Source organism: Perna viridis, chromosome 2 (assembly GCF_037379345.1).
Source record: "Perna viridis isolate PV_CMFRI_1.1 ecotype Kerala chromosome 2, ASM3737934v1, whole genome shotgun sequence".
NCBI classification, from domain to species: domain Eukaryota; kingdom Metazoa; phylum Mollusca; class Bivalvia; order Mytilida; family Mytilidae; genus Perna; species Perna viridis.
In genome coordinates, this window is record NC_142446.1 from 33,272,116 (window position 1) to 33,293,492 (window position 21,377).

The window sequence follows — 21,377 nt, forward strand, 5'->3', positions numbered from 1 at the left end:
CAACATGTAAACAAAATATCGTATCTCTCAGACTTTTTCATCACATCGGCAAACAGCCAAAAACTTCCGAGTGATGAAAAAAAAGTTGACTGTGAAAAAAAAATCTCAAATACATTCTGTATATTGATTTAAATGGGCTGTTGACTTCTGTGTTAAAAAGATTCAATCGGCAAATTAATAATAACAAACTACGAATGTTTCGTAGTTTCAGCACCATATGTGTTTTCGTTATCTGAGACTGAAAGACTGGCGGGAAAATGATTGATGGACATCTCAATCTTTTTCTTAATAAATCAAGTAATAAATGTATGAAAATTGTCTGAGTCACTTCCATTAATTCGTTTACGCAATGGGGCTGCAGGTGTACTGTAAATTCAATTATGCAATCAACTGATCAGTTACAGGTAAATCACAGTGGCAGGTGGCTGCACATCTGCTAAAATTGACATGCACCTGTCAATTTATTTCCAATAAACAATTAGAAGACAGGTAGACAGGATGTTTATGCACTAAAACAACCACGCAGACAGAAATTTATACAGGTTGACAATTTTTTATGTCTGATATTGGAAAATGGTCGCCAGACATTTGCAAAATTTGTCATTCAACGACCAGCAATTTTTACCGTTTTGGATCCATGGTTTTGATATTTTCAGTACACACATCAAAGGAAATCTCCTCTTCGATGGGAACCAATTTTCATGGTTTGGCCTTCCCAGGAAAACAATTATAATTGGTGCCCCATGAACAATAATAATTTCACAGTATGTTAATTTCACAGTAAAATCTTTAAGAAATTATAACAATGTAGAAGAAATGTTTTTATACAAGTAGGACTAACATGCCCTGCTAACACATAAAGCAAATTTTGAGATGTATAAAAAATGGTACACATACTTTATCATTATCATTCTCAGTGACAGACCAAGGGGAAACAAGATCAGACAAAAAAATGGTAAGTTATAGCCTTGAGTCTCTCCTCTTTTTCATTAGTTTCTGATCATCCGTCATTTTTTTCATCACGATCACAGTATTATGACGGACTTACTTAATTTGACACTGCCATCCATTCCAAGTAGTATATTATCACTCTTTATATCTCTGTGTATCACTTGGTTCTCATGGAGAAACTCTAAAGCATGCAAACACTGGAAGAACAAGCATATCAATTGTTAGGAAAACTGTATAGAGCTTGAATAATGTAACATGAATTGTTAGGAAAACTGTATAGAGCTTGAATATTGTACAATTATTTCTTCTAATGGGGAAATTATAAAGATTTTGAGGAATTGAAACTTGATTTGACTTAAGGGTTGGTGATCATCATTTCTTATTTCAGTCTAGAAAACTAAGTTCTGTATTTACATTTTTTTTCAATTTTTCAGTTTGAACCAACTCATAATTAAATCTACTATTGGTTACAAATAAGTCTTAAACAGACAAATGATGGAATGCTTATCTGTGATTCAGCTGGAATAAGTCAAATATTCTAGAAGAATAATACATTACTAAAGGTCATTCTAATATGGAGTAAGAGTAAAATCAAATGTGCCTAAAAATCTTTCCAACAAATAACTCCACCGTATTTTGCACTCAATCCTGTATACTTTTGATGTAATTAGCTGTATACATAAACATTGACTTTATACTTTGTTTTCATTCTATTATCATTTGTATGAGTATGTAAATGTAAATGTAAATGTAAATGTACTATACATTTGAGAAAATTTTACAATGCTCCAAGAAATATTTATGAAAAAATGCAATATCCATCTATGTTAAAATAAACATAAAACCTAACATAATGATTTTTTCGAGGGATACATTACCTCTCTTACAACAGCAGCAATTTGACCTTCATCCATACATGTTTCTGTCACAACATCTGTTAAAGAACCACCAGCTAAATATTCCATTACAACCTGTACAAAGAGAAAACAAAACCTGACACTATAGAAGATATTATAAACCTGGTATAAACAATGCACGACCCATGTGCCCCGCTCATTCAAGTATTTGCAAATGTTTATATTTATATGAGTTTTATAATCTTCCGGTAACATTTGACTTTTCTTTAAAATGTCAAGCCCACTGACTGGGATAAACATTTTGAAAAAGAGTCATTTTCAATGATCTTCAGAATTCTAACTGACCATTCTTTATCATTAATTGTGAACAGTTCTGATTATACTGGACGTTTTCAGCTTGAATGTGACTGACAGTGCAGGGCCCCTCAGATCCCAATCACAGCACACCTTCAACATAGCACTAATGGGTTCTTTGACCTATTTAAGTTGAACAAGAATTTAAATGGCAATAACCAGCTACACTGAAGCTAATGTTAACCCAAATCTTAGGGGAAAAAAATTGTATTAACCATAAACTTAGTGTTTTTCCACATTTTCTTTCTATTCAGAAATGCAATGTGTATCGTAAAAATTAACAGCGAAAATCCATACAGGTACAAAGAATCATCAGAGTTTTAATTGATTGGTATGGTCATCTTAGTGGATTTTTTGTCATGATGGAAGACTGTATAGCCTGTGTTTTACAATGCCATTTGAAGCTATACACCCACTTATTCCATATAGTGCATAAAGAGCTGCACTTTAAGAGCATGATACACCTGTTGCCCTTTTAATTTGTCCTCATGCTTTTAATGAATTTATATATGATCAACTAGGAATACTGTGAGCCATGTCGAATATCCTCCCCCCACCCCCTAAAAAAGTATATAAAAAATGCACAAAAAATTGGGCACTATCATAATAAATGGTCCATTTTCATCGATTTTTCAACAAATAAATTTCCTCAGCCGTTTCCGACTTTATTTTAAAGAGTAAAACTTCATAACACGGAAACGTAAAATTTGACATTAATACAATTCGGAAGGGTGCTTACGTCAATAGATATGAATAATTAACCAAAGTTTCATGAAAGTTGGCAGAAGTGTTTTTTTTGTTATTGTCCGAAAACTTGAAAATCCCCCCTTTTATGTAAGTATAAAAATTCATAACATGGAAACGAAAAAATCTGAAATTTATATAAGTCGAAAGGGAGCTTACGTCAATGGATATGAATAATTCATCAAAGTTTCATTAATAGTTGGCAGAAGTGTTTTTGAGTTATTGTCCGAAAACTTGAAAATCCCCCCTTTTATGTAAGTATAAAAATTCATAACATGGAAACGAAAAAATCTGAAATTTATAAAAGTCGAAAGGGAGCTTACGTCAATGGATATGAATAATTCATCAAAGTTTCATTAATAGTTGGTGAAGTGTTTTTGAGTTATTGTCCGAAAACTTGAAAATCCCCCTTAAGTATAAAAATTCATTACAGGGAAACAAAGTGTGGATGATGGACTGACAACGGTATACCATAATACGTCCCCTCTTAGACAGGTGTATAAAAATGGCTCACAAAAGGAAAAGATGAAATCATATAATAATCAAAATTACTTACTTTATATATCTCATCTTTATATTAACGCCACATACCAAATTTGAAATCAATCTATTCACCGAGAGTTGAGATAATTGCAAATTGAACAGAAAGAAGGACAAGGTGATACCACTTATACTGAGTAGGGGTATAATATTACATGTAAATAAAACTTACCCATAATTCCTCTCCAACTAAATAAGAATCAAGATAATTAACTATATTAGGATTCTGATTTTCTCGCATCACTAAAATTTCATTAATTATAAGTTCTTTTTTAGGTTGTTGTGATAAGTTCATTGTTTTTATTGCAACTTCGCGACCTGTGGCTACTTCTATTGCTATATATACAGTTCCTGATGCCCTGAAATAAAAAAAAATCATTTTAAACATGTTATGAATTTTAAGGCTCTAGAATTTACACTTTCTATTACCCATTGCAAGTTAAATTCAGATGAGGTAAAGATACAATTGAATGTACTGTATGTAGAATTTTGTAATTGGAATGTCTTTTTCATGACCAACCTTTTTGTAGAAATGAGGTTTTAAAACTCTAAAACACAGTCAAGGTGTGGTTAATACACTTGTTAATCATTTTTAGGTTTTTTTGTAATGCTATAAATAATCATTACTCTAAATTTTTAGTTCATCAATACATGTCATTTATTTATACAAAAGAAATGAAAAACCATTTGACACATGTTATCATGTTCTATCAGAAAGTTTTGTTTATTGATAATTTTGTTCAGTTATGATAAGTTCATTTCAATTTCAAATCCAACAAATTTATTGGAGGACCTGACATCAAAACCATGACCATCTGTTCATGGTTATAACAAGGCCTCTCCTACAAATGTACGAGAAACACAGACTTCACAATACATGAAAGAATATAAAATCAGGTGCACCAAGAAATTAATAAAAGGGAACCAGTCTAATCAGACACAAAGGGATCAGAATATAGGGATTAATTAGGGGCTCACTCTTTTAATAGGACATTTGTAATTTCATTTACCTAGGTCTGTGATCTTCAACTGTATTGAAATTTTATTGAAGGCTTTTGGTTTCTTCAAGTGGACACTTGATTTGAAACTTGGAAAGGCACAGGATCTTCTACTGTTTAAAGTAAATTTGGACCCCAGATAAAACTGCAGTAAAGTGGAAGAAATTGTGGCCTGAGTTTTCACTTTTCAAATATCAAACTACAAGGAAAGTGAGAAATAAAACATATATACCCTTGACCTATTTTCTCCATCTTAGTATACTTCCTATTAGGATCTCCTATTGTTACAATAGTCCGTAATTTTTCTATAATTTCCTCATCAGTCATTTTTTTCTTCTTTGGCTTGTCATTTTTACCTCCAGCAATTGCACCATTTTGTTTTTCATCCGCCTCTACAGGTTTAGTATACTGAAAAACAGAACAATTAATACATAAATCAATTGTTTCACAATAAGGATCTGCTGTGTACAAAATTGTTTTTGGCAGACTGTCTTTTTAAATTATCTGGCTTTCAAACCATTATCAAGTTTAATCTGGGCATGTAGCTGTCAGAGGGAATTTTTTTACTCGCTATAATTTTGATTTTAATTGGGCAAGCTGCTGTTGGGGGGATTTTTTACTCGCTATAATTTTAATTTTAATTGGGCAAGCTGCTGTTGGAGGGATTTTTTACTCACTATAGTTTTAATTTTTAACTGTGCAAATTGCCGTTGGAAGAAGTTTATTCACTCACTATAGATTTAGTTTTGTCTGGTCGTGTTGCTATTGGAGGAGGAGCATCTTCTTCCTCTTCCTCTTCAGGAGTTGAGGGTCCTGTTGAGTTTTCTGGTTTAGCAGTCGGTGCTGGTTGCTGAAAATACAAAACATTCAAATTTACCTGTATTCAAAATCACGTATTGAAGTTCTTCTTTTTCTTTAAAGTCCCATTAAAAAGAAACTTTCAAAGTATATATATATGTAGATGGAAAATATACCATGTTATGTCTGTCAAAAAACAGGTACGATGCATACAAAAATTCTACTGCATGTAAAAGTTGTTTTTTTTTAAATGCCCCTAAAACAAAATGCTATGAAAGTACTTTTATTCGTGGTTTAGTGAAAAAACACAAATTAGTAGATTCTTGAAATTCATTGGTATGACAACTCTATCACACATTTGAAAGGGATATTTTCATTTCATTGGGAACCAAATTCTGTGGTTTGCTGAAACCACAAAATCTACAAAAATCGATACCCAACGAACAATAATACAGTAGGCCATATCAACCATGATTGGTGAATTGTGAAGTTGTATAAGTATTAAACCTCTGATAAAAAAATTATTTAAATCATTACAGTAGTTAAGTGTGCACATTAACACTTTCATAAAAATCATCCTAACAAATATGGAATCAATCCATTAAGCATTTTTAGAGAGCCATTCTACAAGGCAGATGCTTTTATCTTATCTCATTCAAAATACACAAGGGACACTTTTAAAGTACCATATGGATGGTGTAAAATTTGATTTTGAAGCAAATAGGTATATGAAAACTTTTGGCGGATGATAAGTGGTGGACTATGTACTACAGCCAATAGTAAATTTTTTGAAGAATTTATGTTGGCGTATTTAGAAAGACCACTAAAATTGCCAAAATTAGTTCTCAACAAAAAATAACCGCAATACAGTATTTCAATGGTGATGCTAACACTTACCTGTGAAATGAAAACATTTGTGTTGAATTTATCTGATAATGTTGGTCCTCGTGATTCAGCACCTGAAATAAGGGGTAGATAACTATTATAGTTCAACAGAAATAGGAAGTCATTACTCCTTACAGAACACCTTAGTTACATCAAATACGTATGTTAATAGCAGTGATTTACCAAATGTTCCCTGTGTAAAAAATTTCCATAATTCACCAAAAATTTGGTAATTTCAGTCTTGAATTTTCTCTCGACAAAATGTCACAAAACATCACCAACATGTATACAAAAAAAATCGTCGATTAATTACTATGTTGAAAATAGCAACAAATAAGTGAGAAAATCTATATGATAAATAGATAAACATTTGGATATCATAAAAAAAAAACAAATTATTATCACTCGTGCCAAGAACATATTCAGATTTAACTTGTGTGCAGAATAAGTATGGCACACTCGTTAAATCTAGGTCTTCTTCGGCACTTATGATCATATTTTGATTATTCACTCTTTCCAATTAGCTATCATACTAGTATTTTCATTAAAATTGTACTATTGTTTCTTAATTTTCTGAAATAGTCAAAATGCCATTATTCATTTTTCTGTTTTTTGGTCCTTAAAAGAATAAGTTGATGTACAACATTCAGACCCTCGAAGTCTTTATGAGGTTTGTTTTTGTATAGGTAATTCAATTACTAATGCCCAAATGTATGTATTTCCTTATAAAATAAAATAACTTCCTGATAGTAATTTGTTTTCATTTGAAATAAACACCCCTGATAGTGCCTCTGGTCTAAAGTTCTCAGTATTACAGTGAAACTACCCAATCATCATAATTCAAATAACCATGTATGGTTTGAATATGTGACACTGTTAAAGGCTACAATTTCATTTTGGTATTTATCTTGTGCATTCCAGTAATTGTTTTGTTTTCTTTTATAATATCTTGCCAAAATGGAGTGTTGTATAACACAAAATTATAATGCATTGATATAATTCCTGGCAGTGCAAAATTTTGACAAGAAGTATGTTAATAGCCAAAATACAATCAAAGGTGATTTTATTATCACAATTTCATAAGTGTACCCTTTTTTTTGGTATGCACTGGGAAAATTTAAGAAATCAGCCTGTGGGATGAGCAGGACAGGACTGTACTTTTTCAGAATTCTGACTTTTTTGGGTGAAAAAATATGCCTTAATATACAACTTGTTAGTGAAGTTATATCATGGATACAAAAACTAAGTATTAGTTGCAGTCACAATCATTATTACTACAACTTACTAGGAGGTTTGATATTGGTCATATATTTAGGTTTTGAACCCTCTTTTTCTTTCGTTGAAGTATCATAATACTTGAGGACATCTAGAACAGCCTGAGGATTCTTCTTCTGTTCAGATTTAGATATATTGGATTGAGACAGCAGTTTGGCCCAGGATTCTGGCATACCCTGTAAAAACAAGAATAGTTTTTTCACTACTATGATTCTTCAAGTTATATAAAGGAGATGTCTGTAAGATGGACTATTTAAAAAGATATAAATGACATAAATAGAATTTTTCATGAGACCACACACGAAATATGCTTCTAAAGAATTTGGGGTCTTTTTTAAGCTTTTGATCTGTGGTTGAAAGTGGTTTCATATTATTTCTTTGTTATCATTTGAAAATATCCAGCTGTTGGGTGTTACTGACGGGGAAATACTGAATCTGACTTCATAGCATTCCATTCAACAAAACTGCATGAATAACTGAAGTAAGTATACAAATTCTCAACTCACTGGATCTGACAACAATTCAGAAATTAACTGTTTTACACCAAAAGAATTTTATAACAATTAATATAAAAGCAGAAAAAACAAATGCTCACTAAGGGTGCAACTGAAATTATCAGTATATTTTTTTCATTTAAAAAAACTTAAGTTATTTTCAAATGAAAGGGTCAAGAGAGATTACTGTAACGAAGTCAACTGAACTAAGAAGTTATACAAATCTCCTTTTTTCCTTATAAAAAATAAAAATGCATCCAGAAAATTGGAACAGACAGACAAACTCAAATCAAAACTTACAGTGAATTCTCCAGTAAGGGCATCAAAGCCAACATGGATGGTATGTTCAAAGTTTGAAGGTGATGAAATGATGGGTTTTTCATTCTGTAACCTGGTTGTCTTAGTGCCTGAAAGTAAACATGTATAATGCAATGATTACCATACAAAATCATCATACATTGTATATCTTTGTAGCAATATTTTAACAACATCCAAGATAATAGAATCTAAAATGAAACTGAAAAAAAAGAGCAAAATATATGGTATTAACCCCCCTTTCACACCACTTTTAAGTCAATAAAAGCTTAAGAAAATCAACTTTTAACTACAACCAAAACCAAATTATCAGAAGTTTACTTTTCATATGTAATTAAGGTACCAAGTTATTGTCTTGACATACTGAAAATGTGTTTCTCCAATTTATCTTCAATTTTCGTACCACTTGACCAGTGTAGAAAAATATGTTCCCATCATTAGTGACTTTTTTTGTTTTCAGAGTTCGATTGGCTTAGAAATCGATTGTCTTGGACTCCATCTTGAATTGCCTCGACTGCCATTGTAGTTATATTTCAGTTAAATGAGATAAATTTGGTGTTTTCTTACCTTAAATAAGAACTATGAAGGGAGATTTGAAGTGATAAAAACCTTTGAAATCGTCTGGTTTCTTTTGTTTGGAATGTTTGTGTTTGTGTGATGTCAACATGTTTCCTACGAATCAGAATCATAACAGTTCACATACTTTTCATTTTTGGGTATTTTCGAGGTGTTTAGGGTATTAGAGAAACAGAATCTACACTCAAAGTTTGTTGATTATGAATTTCTCACATCTCATGAAATAAATTTTATAGTTTGAATAGCTTGCCAAGCCTCGCGATCAAAATTATAAAATTTATTTCACTCGATGTAAGACATTCCATTATCAACTCGTTACCATTGTAGATTCTATATGTTTCCTTTTGTAGTGCGACAACTTGTGATATAATTTCATAAAGTTCTATATATTTATACTTAAGTTATTGTCTGGAATTCCAATTATCTATGGACACCAGACGCCAACAATGATGACAGATTGTTACGTGTGCCATAATACAACCAGAATTTTTTAAAAATTTAACATAAAAACCGTTTTGAAGGAGTTTACCTTCATTTGAAAAAAGTCGCCTGAATATAGCTGAAATACTGCTGCTTGGGCGTTAAACCCAAACAATCAGTAAATCAATCATTTGAAAAAAACGTTTTTAACTTTGAAGGAGATTGTTTTATTTGAATAAATGGACTATCATACTGTGTCTTCATACACTACAACATATCAAAATTACTTTATTGTTTAATAATATGGAATATAAGTGTATTGTATGTAGAAATTGTGGACTAAAGGAAAAACCAAGTATTGTTCATGGCAAAATTTGAACTGGGGGTAATTTTTGCTACATTCTCAGTCACAAAATAGTTATCCACAAAAAAATACCTCCAACCAAAAATTTTGCACTTTCATATTATAACCAATTTGGTCTTTCATTCCCAATGATAGTTGCTACATGTGTATAACATCTTGAAATTTCAGAATAAATAGTAGGCTAACATGTTAAATGTTGTTATTTATAAGACCTTAAGTCAGTATATGATCCACAGGACTCGCCAATATTTTTGCACTTAAGTTCAATTCTGAGCCAGTCCTACAGGTTTTAGTCTTAGCCAAGCCTGCCAGGGAAGTTCCACCTACCAACTACAAGAAAACCATTGGCCCAGGGATCCTTTTGAAGGGCCAATGAGTCAAATCCCATATTCAAATTGATAATGACACATAAGAATTGATCAATTGAACAAGGCCCATTAAATGACAAATGGCCGAATAAAATCTGTGCTTTACAAGGCCCTCTTCATGTTATTTTCTACTTGACTCATCCTTGATAAAACTGAAGGGTCATTATCCAATGAGATTAGGATTCCAAATTGATTTCTGCTAGGCTAGTGTTAATTGGCACCATTTCCTGTTTAGCATGCTGTCTGTTCCTAACCCAATTATATTACACATATCCAGTCTGTGCCTTTAGACACAAGCCCTATGTCCCAGTCTAGTGAAAATTTATTTTGGCTTATGAAAATTCTGGGGAAATTTGCTTACGGTACATTATATACATGACAAAGAAAGTTAATGAAATTTTGATATAGGCTAGTAGCTGGAAAAGTTTTTATTATGTACAAGACCCACATTTTTTTTTCAAATACATACTCAAATATTTGTTTAATAACTGCCTGTAATGAATGGCTCAATTCCTTCGACAGTTAACAGTCAAAAGGGATAGAGGTTATGGTCCAAAGCATGAGGTTCCCTTATAGCACTATTTAGTTATGATATATACTTTAGTAGTCCTTGGTCTACTATGTTTGTCATAAAAGGTCGGGAATTTAATTATAATTCAAAAATAAAAGTCCTGATACTTCCTAAAACTGATTTTTTTCTTAACTCGACCTGTTTAGCTTCAGTCAAAAGATTCAACTTCAATGGATAGCTTAATGGTCCCAGACAGCACTACGCCAAAGGTTTTACCTGAAACACTAATCCTACGTAATGTATTGGCCAAGAAATTTCCGCCACTGGAACGTTTCTTCATGTTTGTGCTGGACATCCCTTTAGTAGGCCCATTTATCATCCAAATACAATTCTAACACTATCATAATAATCCAGTTATGAGAAAACAAATAATCATTTTCACCATGTGCTTCTCTTATTACGATTCATATTTTAAGCCATAAGAGAGCATTTCCTTGTCACAAGATGACTTGTATAAATTCCATAAATGTAGACACACTACTAATCTAGTATGAATTATTTCCATATTCCAATATTTAGCATTGTAGCAATGTAATTGACTTCTTCTCAAAGGGGTCCCTTTTATCTAATTAGTCCATTGCTTTGTATTATCCAAGATGCAGTGACTAATTCAGACTGAGGTCCCAAGGGGGAAATTGGTCTTTATGTTACAAAATCAATAGATACACTAAAATAGCTACCAGGAAATAAACTAAAAAAGACCACAATGGACTGACAAATATCTGCTTGTAAGAATTTTGTTTTAAATTGCCAAACAAAAGGTAAGAGAATATCAGTATAATGCAATCATCCCATGGGGAACCCCAACTTCCTGCCATAAGGACATATAGCTTAATTATTACGAATAAGTGTAAAAGCACACTTCCTTTGGAAATCATAAAAAAATACAAATACACGTTACATGTACTAAAAGTTCAAGCTCAAAAGTTCATTATCCCATTCTTAGAAGAACATCCTTTCTGATGTCTCTTAAGCCTTAAAAAATGCTGTGTTTCTGGTAACTCAACTGACCCCATTTTCCCTGTCAACCCCCCTTTTTTTTGGTGTAAAATACTATAAATGAACAAGACAATTTAAATCTTAGGTACATTGTATTTCTTATAGCAAGTATTGCGTTGTTGGTCTATACAAGATTTAGAAACCATTTAAACTTCAAAAATAAATAAAGGACATTAATACAAAGGGTGCACTTTATCCCTTTATTCCCCTTCTGTACCAATATATAATCTAAATTTATCATTTTTATCACTTCCTTTAATATTAAAAATTAAGTCAACTCCATTAAGGGGAAGTAACACTAGAAAAACCAATACGTCGTATACTTTAACAAAACAACATAAAAAATTATCATATCATTTCCTTTCAACTTATCTCATGTAAAATTTGAATAAAACAATTGACCAACAGACCTATACTCTGTTTTTTAGGTCAAGTGTGGCATAAATATTTACTTATCCATTACCAGCACTCAATATGGAAGAAACTTAAAGAGCATGTTTCACATTCCCCAAACACCTTCATACTTGAAATTTAATACAAAAAGCAGTCCTCTTCAATGGTTTGCTGCAAAAATCAGCCCAATTCAAGGTTTCATCGTTAGAAATATCCTTCATACCACTTTGAAGAAATCTGGCAAAAATGAAGATGCTTAAACCAGGTGACAAGCACTTAATCATATGTTTAAAGGGAATCACATAAAAAAATTTAAGGCATTATAAAGACAACAATCATAGTTTGTGATTTTTATTCAGGTCCCCCTCCCAATAAAGTGTTGATCTTCAAATGATTTTCTGTAAAATTAGATACCATCTAAGCTGTTTTAGTTATTAACACAAATTTCAGTTTGAAAAAATTCAGGTCTTTCAAAGTTTCATAGTTCATGGTTCACGGTTTTTATTTTTTATCTATGCAAAATTTTTGGGGTTTAAATTTCAAGGTTAAGTATATTATGAAAACCCTGAATTGGAACAAGAAAATTCTATGGTAGTTTGATGCCAGTAATCTAAGACTTTTTAGAATTCATTGACAAGCTGAAATGACATACTTTTTGGTGTTTTAATTCTCCTCTTTTCTTCTTTGCTGTCAGGTTCTTTGGGAAGAGGTTTATGTTCCTGTGGAAGGTCAGCCACTCTGAAAAAAAGATTGGCATGTGAGGAAACGAATTAGAAAAAGACAAACTGACAGACAAACAGACAAATCAGATCAGAAACAAGCCAGCCTAATGGAAGTCATTATGGAGGTAGACCTAGGGTAAGGGACATAACCCTTGAAATCAGTGATATGTTTGTATCATATTCAATTTCACCCAAGCATATCAAGCTTTCATTTGAAACAGAATGAAATCAGCCCAAGTTACTTTGATGCTTACATGAAATAGATGTAAAATGCTGAATACAAACATTCTAATGACTTTTAAGAGTTGTGTCCAGTACCCTAGGTTTACCTCATTAAATGGATTTATAAATATTTCATGTTTTCAAAGAATAAGGCTAATTCTATGTGAAATTGGCATCAATCTTTCAACTTGTACATATGTAGACAAATATCAGTCACAAATTCAGGTGAAAATCATGTGAAATTCAGGCCAAAATAAAAATTAAGTTTGTTTCCCCTTACTCTACTTACCCTTAAAAATTGGCACTACCCAAATAATTTTATTGCCATTCTCTGAAAAAAGGGCTAATTTTAGGGCTTAAAATAAGAAATTTTAGGTTTAATTTGGGGCCAAAATTAGGAATTTTACTACATAAAAAAACTAACAGTGAGAAAATTTTCAATCCTTCATTCATGTCTTTAATTCCCAACAGAAGAACATCTAATTACCTATGATGAAGAAAACATTTATAGACAATTAGAATGCACTTACTTACTTACAAAAATGCAGTCACTGAAACAAAAACTGCAAGGATAATTTGCAAAAATCCTATGACAGCAGTGAAATATCTGGAATTTTAGCCATAATTAGGAATTTTTAGGAATTAGAATTACGAAATGGGACCAAAAATTAAAAAAGTCAATTTTAAGAGTGTGGAGCCCTTTTGACCCCTTATAACCCAAAAACCATAAGACATACCCCCAGTATCTCAAATTTGATTGAAAAATGCAGACACAGATTTTCATACAGTATCCAATATAATTTTTTTTTTTTTTACCAAAATGAAAATAAAAACCAAGTTATTGTCTGGACATCAGAAAAATGCATGTTTCTGGCCCCTAATTTCTGAACAGATCAAGTCTTAACCCCTAATATCCATTCAAGTCTGACCATTGTAGTATGGAATAGTGTAGAACAATATGATAGACATTCCTAAGCTTTTACTGGAATAATCAGAGTAATATAGTTGAATTCTATGAAATGCTTGTTTAAGGCCTTTTTGGCCCTTAATTCTAAAAACAGTTAAGGCTATTACCCCCAAAATCAATACCAACCTCCCTTTTGAAGTTGTAGTTGTTATAGAATTTTATAAAGACAAACCAACTAATACTGAAGCTAATCACACAAAAAGCAAGTGTCTACAGATGACAATGTATAAAAATTAATTCATCTGACCCTTCAAGAAGTATGCCATCCAGCAACTGTTCACTAAAACATGGTGCACTGTTTATGACAGAAATAAATTCCAATCAGATTCATTTTAATTAGAAATCAAGACTCAAAAAGTAATACCGTACTCTAAAGTTGACAGTTTAATTGAAAACCATCACAGAATTCTGTCAATTTCTTTCACATCATTTCTTACAAAAAGAAAATAATAAAATTTTGGTTCCAAGACTCAAATTTCATCAATCTACTGATATTTTTTATTTTGTGAATTTGAAAAACACTCTCATCATTGATTTTTTATACCATGCACTGTGAGGCTGAAGTGCTCTTTCACAATTTACATACATTTCAACAAGTGCACTGAGAACAAATGAACACAAATATACATGTAGAATGTGAGTCAAAGTGTTTAACATAAAACAATTCATGGGCGGGTAACTCTATCTTGAAGCCAGAACTACCAAAAAGGACACTGTAAATCTCTATTATATATTTCTAATAGCAAACAAGAGAAAATTATTTTATCATGTCAACTCATTGCTAGATCCTTAGAGAGAAAGAGAGTCATACTTATGATTACACTAGATTACAGCCCTTTTTAAAACAAGTACATGCACACTTATCAATTCTCAACACTTTCAACCATGAATTAAAATCTTATTTTGCACTAAGAGATGCTGGTGCCAAAATTATTAGTTTATGTTGAATGAAGGATGTGTCTTTAGAGAGATATAATCCAACTGTATCAAAACGGGCTGATATTTCATAAAGTGAATAATTGATGCGATAGTGACATGCTACAACCTTTTGTTGAAGCTGAAATTCTCCAATAAGTAGTTGAAAAAAGAAGATATCACAAATCAACAAGCAAATGAGAACAATCCTATGAGATACTATAACCATTGCACAGTCTCTTGAGATACTATAACCATTGTACATTCCCATGAGATACTATAACCACTGTACATTCCCATGAGATACTATTACCATTGTACATTCCCATGAGATACTATAACCACTGTACATTCCCATGAGATACTATAACCACTGTACATTCTGTTGAGATACTATATCCACTGTATATTCCCATGAGATACTATAACCACTGTACATTCTGTTTAGATACTATAACCACTGTATATTCCCTTGATGATTTAGTAAACATCAAATAAACCATACTGATCTTTGCACAACCCAATGCAAACCAAATACACAGTGGAACTTATCTCAACCTAAATGTAAATTAACCTGAAACCTGTTTGATCCTGACATCTGTTGGCATTCATTTTAAGGCGGTAGACCAAGGGTAAGGAATACAACTCTTACAAATCATAAGAACATTTGTATTCAGCATTTTACACAAATCTCATGTAAACATCAAAGTAACTTGGACTGATTTCATTCTGTTTGAAAGGAAAGCTAGAAAGGCTTTGATGAAATTGAAAATGATACTGGTATAAAACCACTATTAAGGGGAACCAGTCACCTGCACATACCAGAAAGTAGTCCGTAAAAAACAAAGTAGTTCCTAGAATGTACAGTATATATTTTTTTGTGATTTAGCCAGTATATGCAAACTGGGTATCATCTGAAAGCTTATCATGTCAGATACACATTGAATACAACAGTTTTGAACTCTGATGTAGAGAATAATTTGTCAGAGTCTAGATCTTAAGCCCATTGATTTGTCAAATTTCCAAAAGGAAAGTAGTATTTTCAATATATGCCTACTTTCACTTCACCATTCTTTCTTAGAATCCATTTAAGGTATACTGCAAATTTTATGAGAGTCTTTAAAGGGTCCCCTCTATGATAAAACCTGTTAAAGTTCATTGTACCTGTCGCCCCGTGCAGGTCCAGGTGTTAAAAGAATAGGCCTGCAGCAGCGCTAAGCTTGTCGTAAAAGGCGACTAAATAATGCTCAGAAACCTAGACGGGGGCTAGGTGCTCTGCCCACAAAGCAACTGGGATGTGTGCCCCACGTGGTGGAATGGGGTATTCCTGGCATGTTACATGCTGGGGTTGTCAGGCTATAATACGGAAAACCTGACAGCAAACCATAGTGGTGGGAAAGATGTCACATTCCTTGCATGTTAAAGAACCCTGCTGTGATATTCGATAGGAGTAGGAACCTTTGCACTCTGCCACAGCAGGCTAAATTGCCCAACTCTGCCCATCCCTCCCTTTTTCTAGTGGCAATCAAAATTTGTCGACCCTATTATCCTTGTGTCCCATTCTTTTTTTCATTTCATCATCATTTCATGTTCATTTTATCATCCATTTCATGTTCATGGTCTGAATATAGTGGAAATATTGCAGCTCGGACATTAAACACCAACAATCAATCAATCATTGTACCTGTCACTGTTCTTTCTTAGAAACCATTAAAGGTGTGCTGCAAATTTTATGAGAGAGTCTTTAAAAGATCCCCTCTATGATAAAACCTGTTAAGTTCATTTTAACAAACTTTAAAAAAGATTGGGACCTAGAAAATTGCTTAATTCAACAATGTTAAAGTAATGGGACTTTAACAGTGGTTTTACACCTACAAACATATCACTGATTTCAATAATTATATCCCACCACTCTAGGTCTACCTCCTTAAATGTGTGTAAATCAAAACTCCTGTCTAAACTAATGCTTTTGATTCAGACAGAATTTATTATATGAAGAATTATGGAATCATTAATTCATCAATGAAATAACCATACTAATAGAAACTACATTAAACCTTGCAGTAGAGGGTCATAAGAACTAATTAATACAGATTATCAGCAATAATCACACAGAAGTAATTGACTATTACTGAGACATCAAAAACATTTTGTCAATACTAAAACTACTTTTTTTCCCTGTTAAAAGGAGAAATAATAAAGGTTGTGAACCAATGCCCACTAACATACTACTACGTTCCTACTGTAGTGTATGGTCATGATACAACTGTGTAATTATCCCAGGAGCACACTGTGTCTAATGACCAAGACAAAGATACCAGCAATGAAAGGGCAATGTCATAATAGGAATGCATTATTTTTCTCATATAAAATAGAGAAATCAGATTACAGGTAAAAATGATTTATATTAAATACCTGTCACCTGAATTTCATAATAAACATCTTCAATATGTGCATTGTACATGTACAATGTATATCAATACTATACAGAATGTACAGAGTGACATTGGTTCAACTACGAAAAACACCCTCCAACAGACAATGATAAGCCATAATATGTCCATAGATGCATGAAAACAAGCATTATAACATGTAGTCCCCTCACTGAAGTTTTACTCAGATGAACCATGAGCAAGTGGATATGGTCAAATCTAAATGAGCTGTAATGTACTAAGAAACAATATATCTGTCCATTATCTCTATACCTTAAAACATGCCTACAGCCATGCACAATTAATCATAACACAAGATCAATTCACTCAGACTTTACTACATTTTTATTGAATTTTATGAGTCATTGCTTGTAAAACAATGGTTAACTTGTGTTTTTCCCAACTTATAAGCGATGTTATACTGGTAATCTAAAATGATCAATGGTAGAAATGCAACATCTTGTAGAAATCAAATGTTTGTGATAATCAGAAGGCTGAATGGAAAAGAACATTTTAGAGAGATATTTAGTGATAGTAAGAACAAGTATACTGTAATAAAGAAAGGGGAGAAGCTGTTTGAATGTTTGAATGACATTATAACAATCCTTATCAGAGAACTTTTAACAGAATATGATTCTATGTACATGTACAAGTGCTGGGTTTAAAAATGCCCTTAACAGGGTGGAACACAAAGGGTATCCTCAAGACTTAAACATGGAATAGGATACACATATAACAAGAATAAAAATGATGAGTATGTCAAAGAGACAACAACCCCACCAGGATGAAAAATGTCAGCTCAATGTACATGAATGTAAAAAACATCAAACTCTTTTTTTTTCAGCCTTTTCTTACAATGACCAACAATATTGTATAAAAAAAACAACAATGAATGACATGAAATCTACATAAACAAAAACTCGGTTGTTTTTATTCAAAAAGCTGAACTCAACAAGTGTTTCAAAATAATCAGGTTTGTCTTATAAAAAAAAAAACTTTAAAAGTACAATGTATACTACAAAGAAACTATTTTGTTTCTTCTTTTAGGCCAAATTCAACAAATTACCCCCGAAATTCGGCATGCACTTTCCTCATATCTAGTACATGTACCTTCCAGTTTGAATATCATAGGAAACTACATTTCTAAAGGCTAACATGTCGTGTATAACCTAAATTGGTTACTACTGCCCTGAGGTCCAAACTGATTTTCCAGAGTGAAAGGTCCTAGAGACCTAGATTTTTAAAGTTGAAAATCAATGGTCCAAAAGCCCTCAAAAAGGTGTCAATGAAAATGGTAGTATGTCAAAGACTTTTAATTAAACAGAATTTCTAAGGTCCTAGATCAGACATCGGGGCCCTGGACCTTGAAGCACTATTAATATAAACTCCTGGTTACTTAGCTACATGTATATAGTTGAGTTAAGGAGGTAGACCTATGGTAAGGGAAACAACTTTTGAAATCAGTGATATGCTTATATCATATTCAATTTCACCAAAGCTTATAAAGCTTTCATTTGAAAAAGAATGAAATCAATCCAAGTTACTTTGATGCTTACATGATATTGATGTAAAATGCTGAATACCAATGTTCCTATGATTTTTAAGAGTTATTTCCTTTACCCTAGATCTACCTCCTTAACTTAGTGGGATTGTTTTAATCTACTTCCAAAGGGGAATGATATTAACATATTGTTAGTCATTTTTCTGAAGTAATGTATTGATCATGAATCAATATTTTTCTAAGCATATGAGGGAACATTTCCTTTATTGTTCAATCAAAGATTATATACATGTATGTCATAACATGCATTTGGTAAACCTGTTAGTACCCAGCTTTAAAGGATAACCAGATTTTTACTTCATATATCCTTGAAAATAAATGACAATACTATGTTAAAATGGTTTCATACATTAATGAGTCAAAATGTCTAATATATTGTGTAAAACAATTCCTATGTACTGCTGAAAAACCACAGAATTACTCCTAATGATCATATTAAGACTATGTATTGTGTAAGGTAAAGAATTTCAAAATTTAAATTTATAACAGAAATTCCCATGGACATATTGAAATGTGCACTATTCATTAAGAAACACAACAATGAAAAAGTTCAAAGGTGAAATTCAAACATACTAAGCCAATCAACCTGGCATTACTGGTACACTAACTGAAACATTCCAGAAATTATTTACTGATACAAACATCTGTTGTCTGTGTGCTTCATGCCAAGAAATGAGTGTTTTGATTAAAGTATCTGGGCCAAATATTTATCATCTGGAATAACATATTTTTTTTTCAAAATCTCACAGACTATTATTAGGAATTGAACGGGAAGCATAACAATGCTAGACTTACATTGTCTTTCCATACATTCAATATGTTCCTTTGAGTTTGAAGAGTTTTTAATGAAGCCAAGAAGCATTTGTTGTCCTTTAAAAATTAATATAGAGGGAGGGTTTATGTAAGGTTGGAAATCCCCCTTTTTGTAACTTTTTTTATTACTTACTGTATCTACCAACTTTCCATTTACATTTTTGACAGAGGACTGAATCTAGATGAAAGCATGCTTTTTTAAAACTTTGTTTTGGATAACTACATTTATTCATAATGAATAGCAAAATAGACAACTCAAATTTACCACTAAACTGTTTTTTTTTTTGTCAACTGCTACCTTTACATGACAAGGCTGTTTTGTCAAACAAGCAATCCAATTAAAACATACAATAAATTGTTATACTAAAATTTTTCATCAAAATATTTTTCTTATGCAACTCTTTCTATTAGACAGATATCATCCAAGCATTCAAAAAAATTTTACTGTCATCTAATTTTAAAATTACTACCATGGCAAATACAAATTGTTATCAATTATCGGTAGATTTATTTTCACTCCTAATTCAAAAGGCTCCCTTTAAATACATCATAATAATAATTTTCCACATGACATAAATCATGAATGGGACTTTAAATACAAACTCCAGACAAAATCAACCAAGCCTTTTGAAATCCAATATTTATTTAAGAATTTGTCATTGTCAAGTTACCCAAGTATGAATTAAACACATAAAATAAACGACCTCAGAAATCGTAAACATTATGTTATTGAAAATTCAACCCTAGGCAAAGACTGTACTCCCCTTAAAACATAGTGACTTCAATTTGCAGATAAAGATTAATATGCTTGTAAACAATTGAGCTTGCTTTTCCATTACCCAAGCCTTTCTGCTTTTTTCAATATAACGATTACAAGCATGCAGTTGAAATTCAGTCTAGTAAATGACGATAGGACTCAATATAGGATATGATTTTTGGGGAATGATTTTTAACAATCTAACCAAGGATTTGTATCATATATGCCACATTTAACAGATACTCCAAATTCTCAATACTTTCTCTTGCACACACTTTTCCAAAAGTTGGAAAAGTTAATGATAGATTGTAAATAGAATTGATGCAATAAACATACTTAGCAAACCAAAGAAACCCTCGAAACAGGGAAAAACAATTCAATGTTACATCAAATTAAGTATAATCTTAAGGACCCCTAGCAAAAGGATGAATGACAAGATTGAGCAGTCTGCCAATGATTTGCAGTACTAAAACTCTAGAAACTGAGAAAAGCTCATTAAATAATACCCCTCCCCCAAAACCCTGCTCCTAATCCAGGTACCATATAAGGTCAAAATGTCAACTTAGTTGTCAAACAGGAAGTTGGTGTGAAAGTTAAGTCTGAAATCAAATCAAATAATATAGCATAACTAAGTATGCATGTACATGTACATAGCTTCTGTAAAATATCAAGTGGCTGGATGGACAAACAAACATCATGATCACTACAGTATATACATACCAAAAAGTATGGGGTGTATACAATGTAAATCATTAACTTACCTGGTGCTGGTGTGCCTGACAGGAGGGGCTGGCGGCTTTTCCCCCTCCTCAAAATCTGACATCTTGTTTTATTACTCTATATCACTGTTCTCTGAAAAGAAAAAAAAAACATGAAACAAATCCAACAGAAAAATCAGGCAGAAGAAATACTTGTGTAATTCTACCATTTTTAGAAAATATTCAATCATAACTGCAAATAATGGAAAACATTGGAATTTTTTATACAATGTAGATTTACCATAAAATTAGTTTCTCAGTAACTATTTCAAGCACTCAGATATTAAAATAAGAAAAAGTTAACATAGTGAAAGTTCAATTGGCAAAG

At 32.1% G+C, this 21,377-nt stretch overlaps 1 protein-coding gene across 4 annotated transcripts in view; it reads right to left on the bottom strand.

Moving 5' to 3' along the window:
- LOC148624712 (serine/threonine-protein kinase PAK 2-like) overlaps positions 1 to 21,377 on the bottom strand; it is a 36,165-nt gene that overhangs the window by 7,052 nt on the left and 7,736 nt on the right. For 3 of the 4 annotated variants that reach the window (XM_088567557.1, XM_088567556.1, XM_088567558.1), the window contains exons 2-11: positions 21,053 to 21,143; positions 12,555 to 12,640; positions 8,197 to 8,303; positions 7,413 to 7,578; positions 6,140 to 6,201; positions 5,178 to 5,294; positions 4,677 to 4,852; positions 3,619 to 3,805; positions 1,830 to 1,922; positions 1,049 to 1,148 (exon numbers count right to left, since the gene is read on the bottom strand). In XM_088567557.1, coding sequence (XP_088423683.1) covers positions 1,049 to 1,148; positions 1,830 to 1,922; positions 3,619 to 3,805; positions 4,677 to 4,852; positions 5,178 to 5,294; positions 6,140 to 6,201; positions 7,413 to 7,578; positions 8,197 to 8,303; positions 12,555 to 12,640; positions 21,053 to 21,114 — 1,156 coding nt within the window. In that variant the 5' untranslated portion in view covers positions 21,115 to 21,143. Of the gene's footprint in view, positions 1 to 1,048; positions 1,149 to 1,829; positions 1,923 to 3,618; positions 3,806 to 4,676; positions 4,853 to 5,177; positions 5,295 to 6,139; positions 6,202 to 7,412; positions 7,579 to 8,196; positions 8,304 to 10,726; positions 10,963 to 12,554; positions 12,641 to 21,052; positions 21,144 to 21,377 lie in introns of those variants that run through there. The other variant, XM_088567559.1, reaches the window with a different exon arrangement.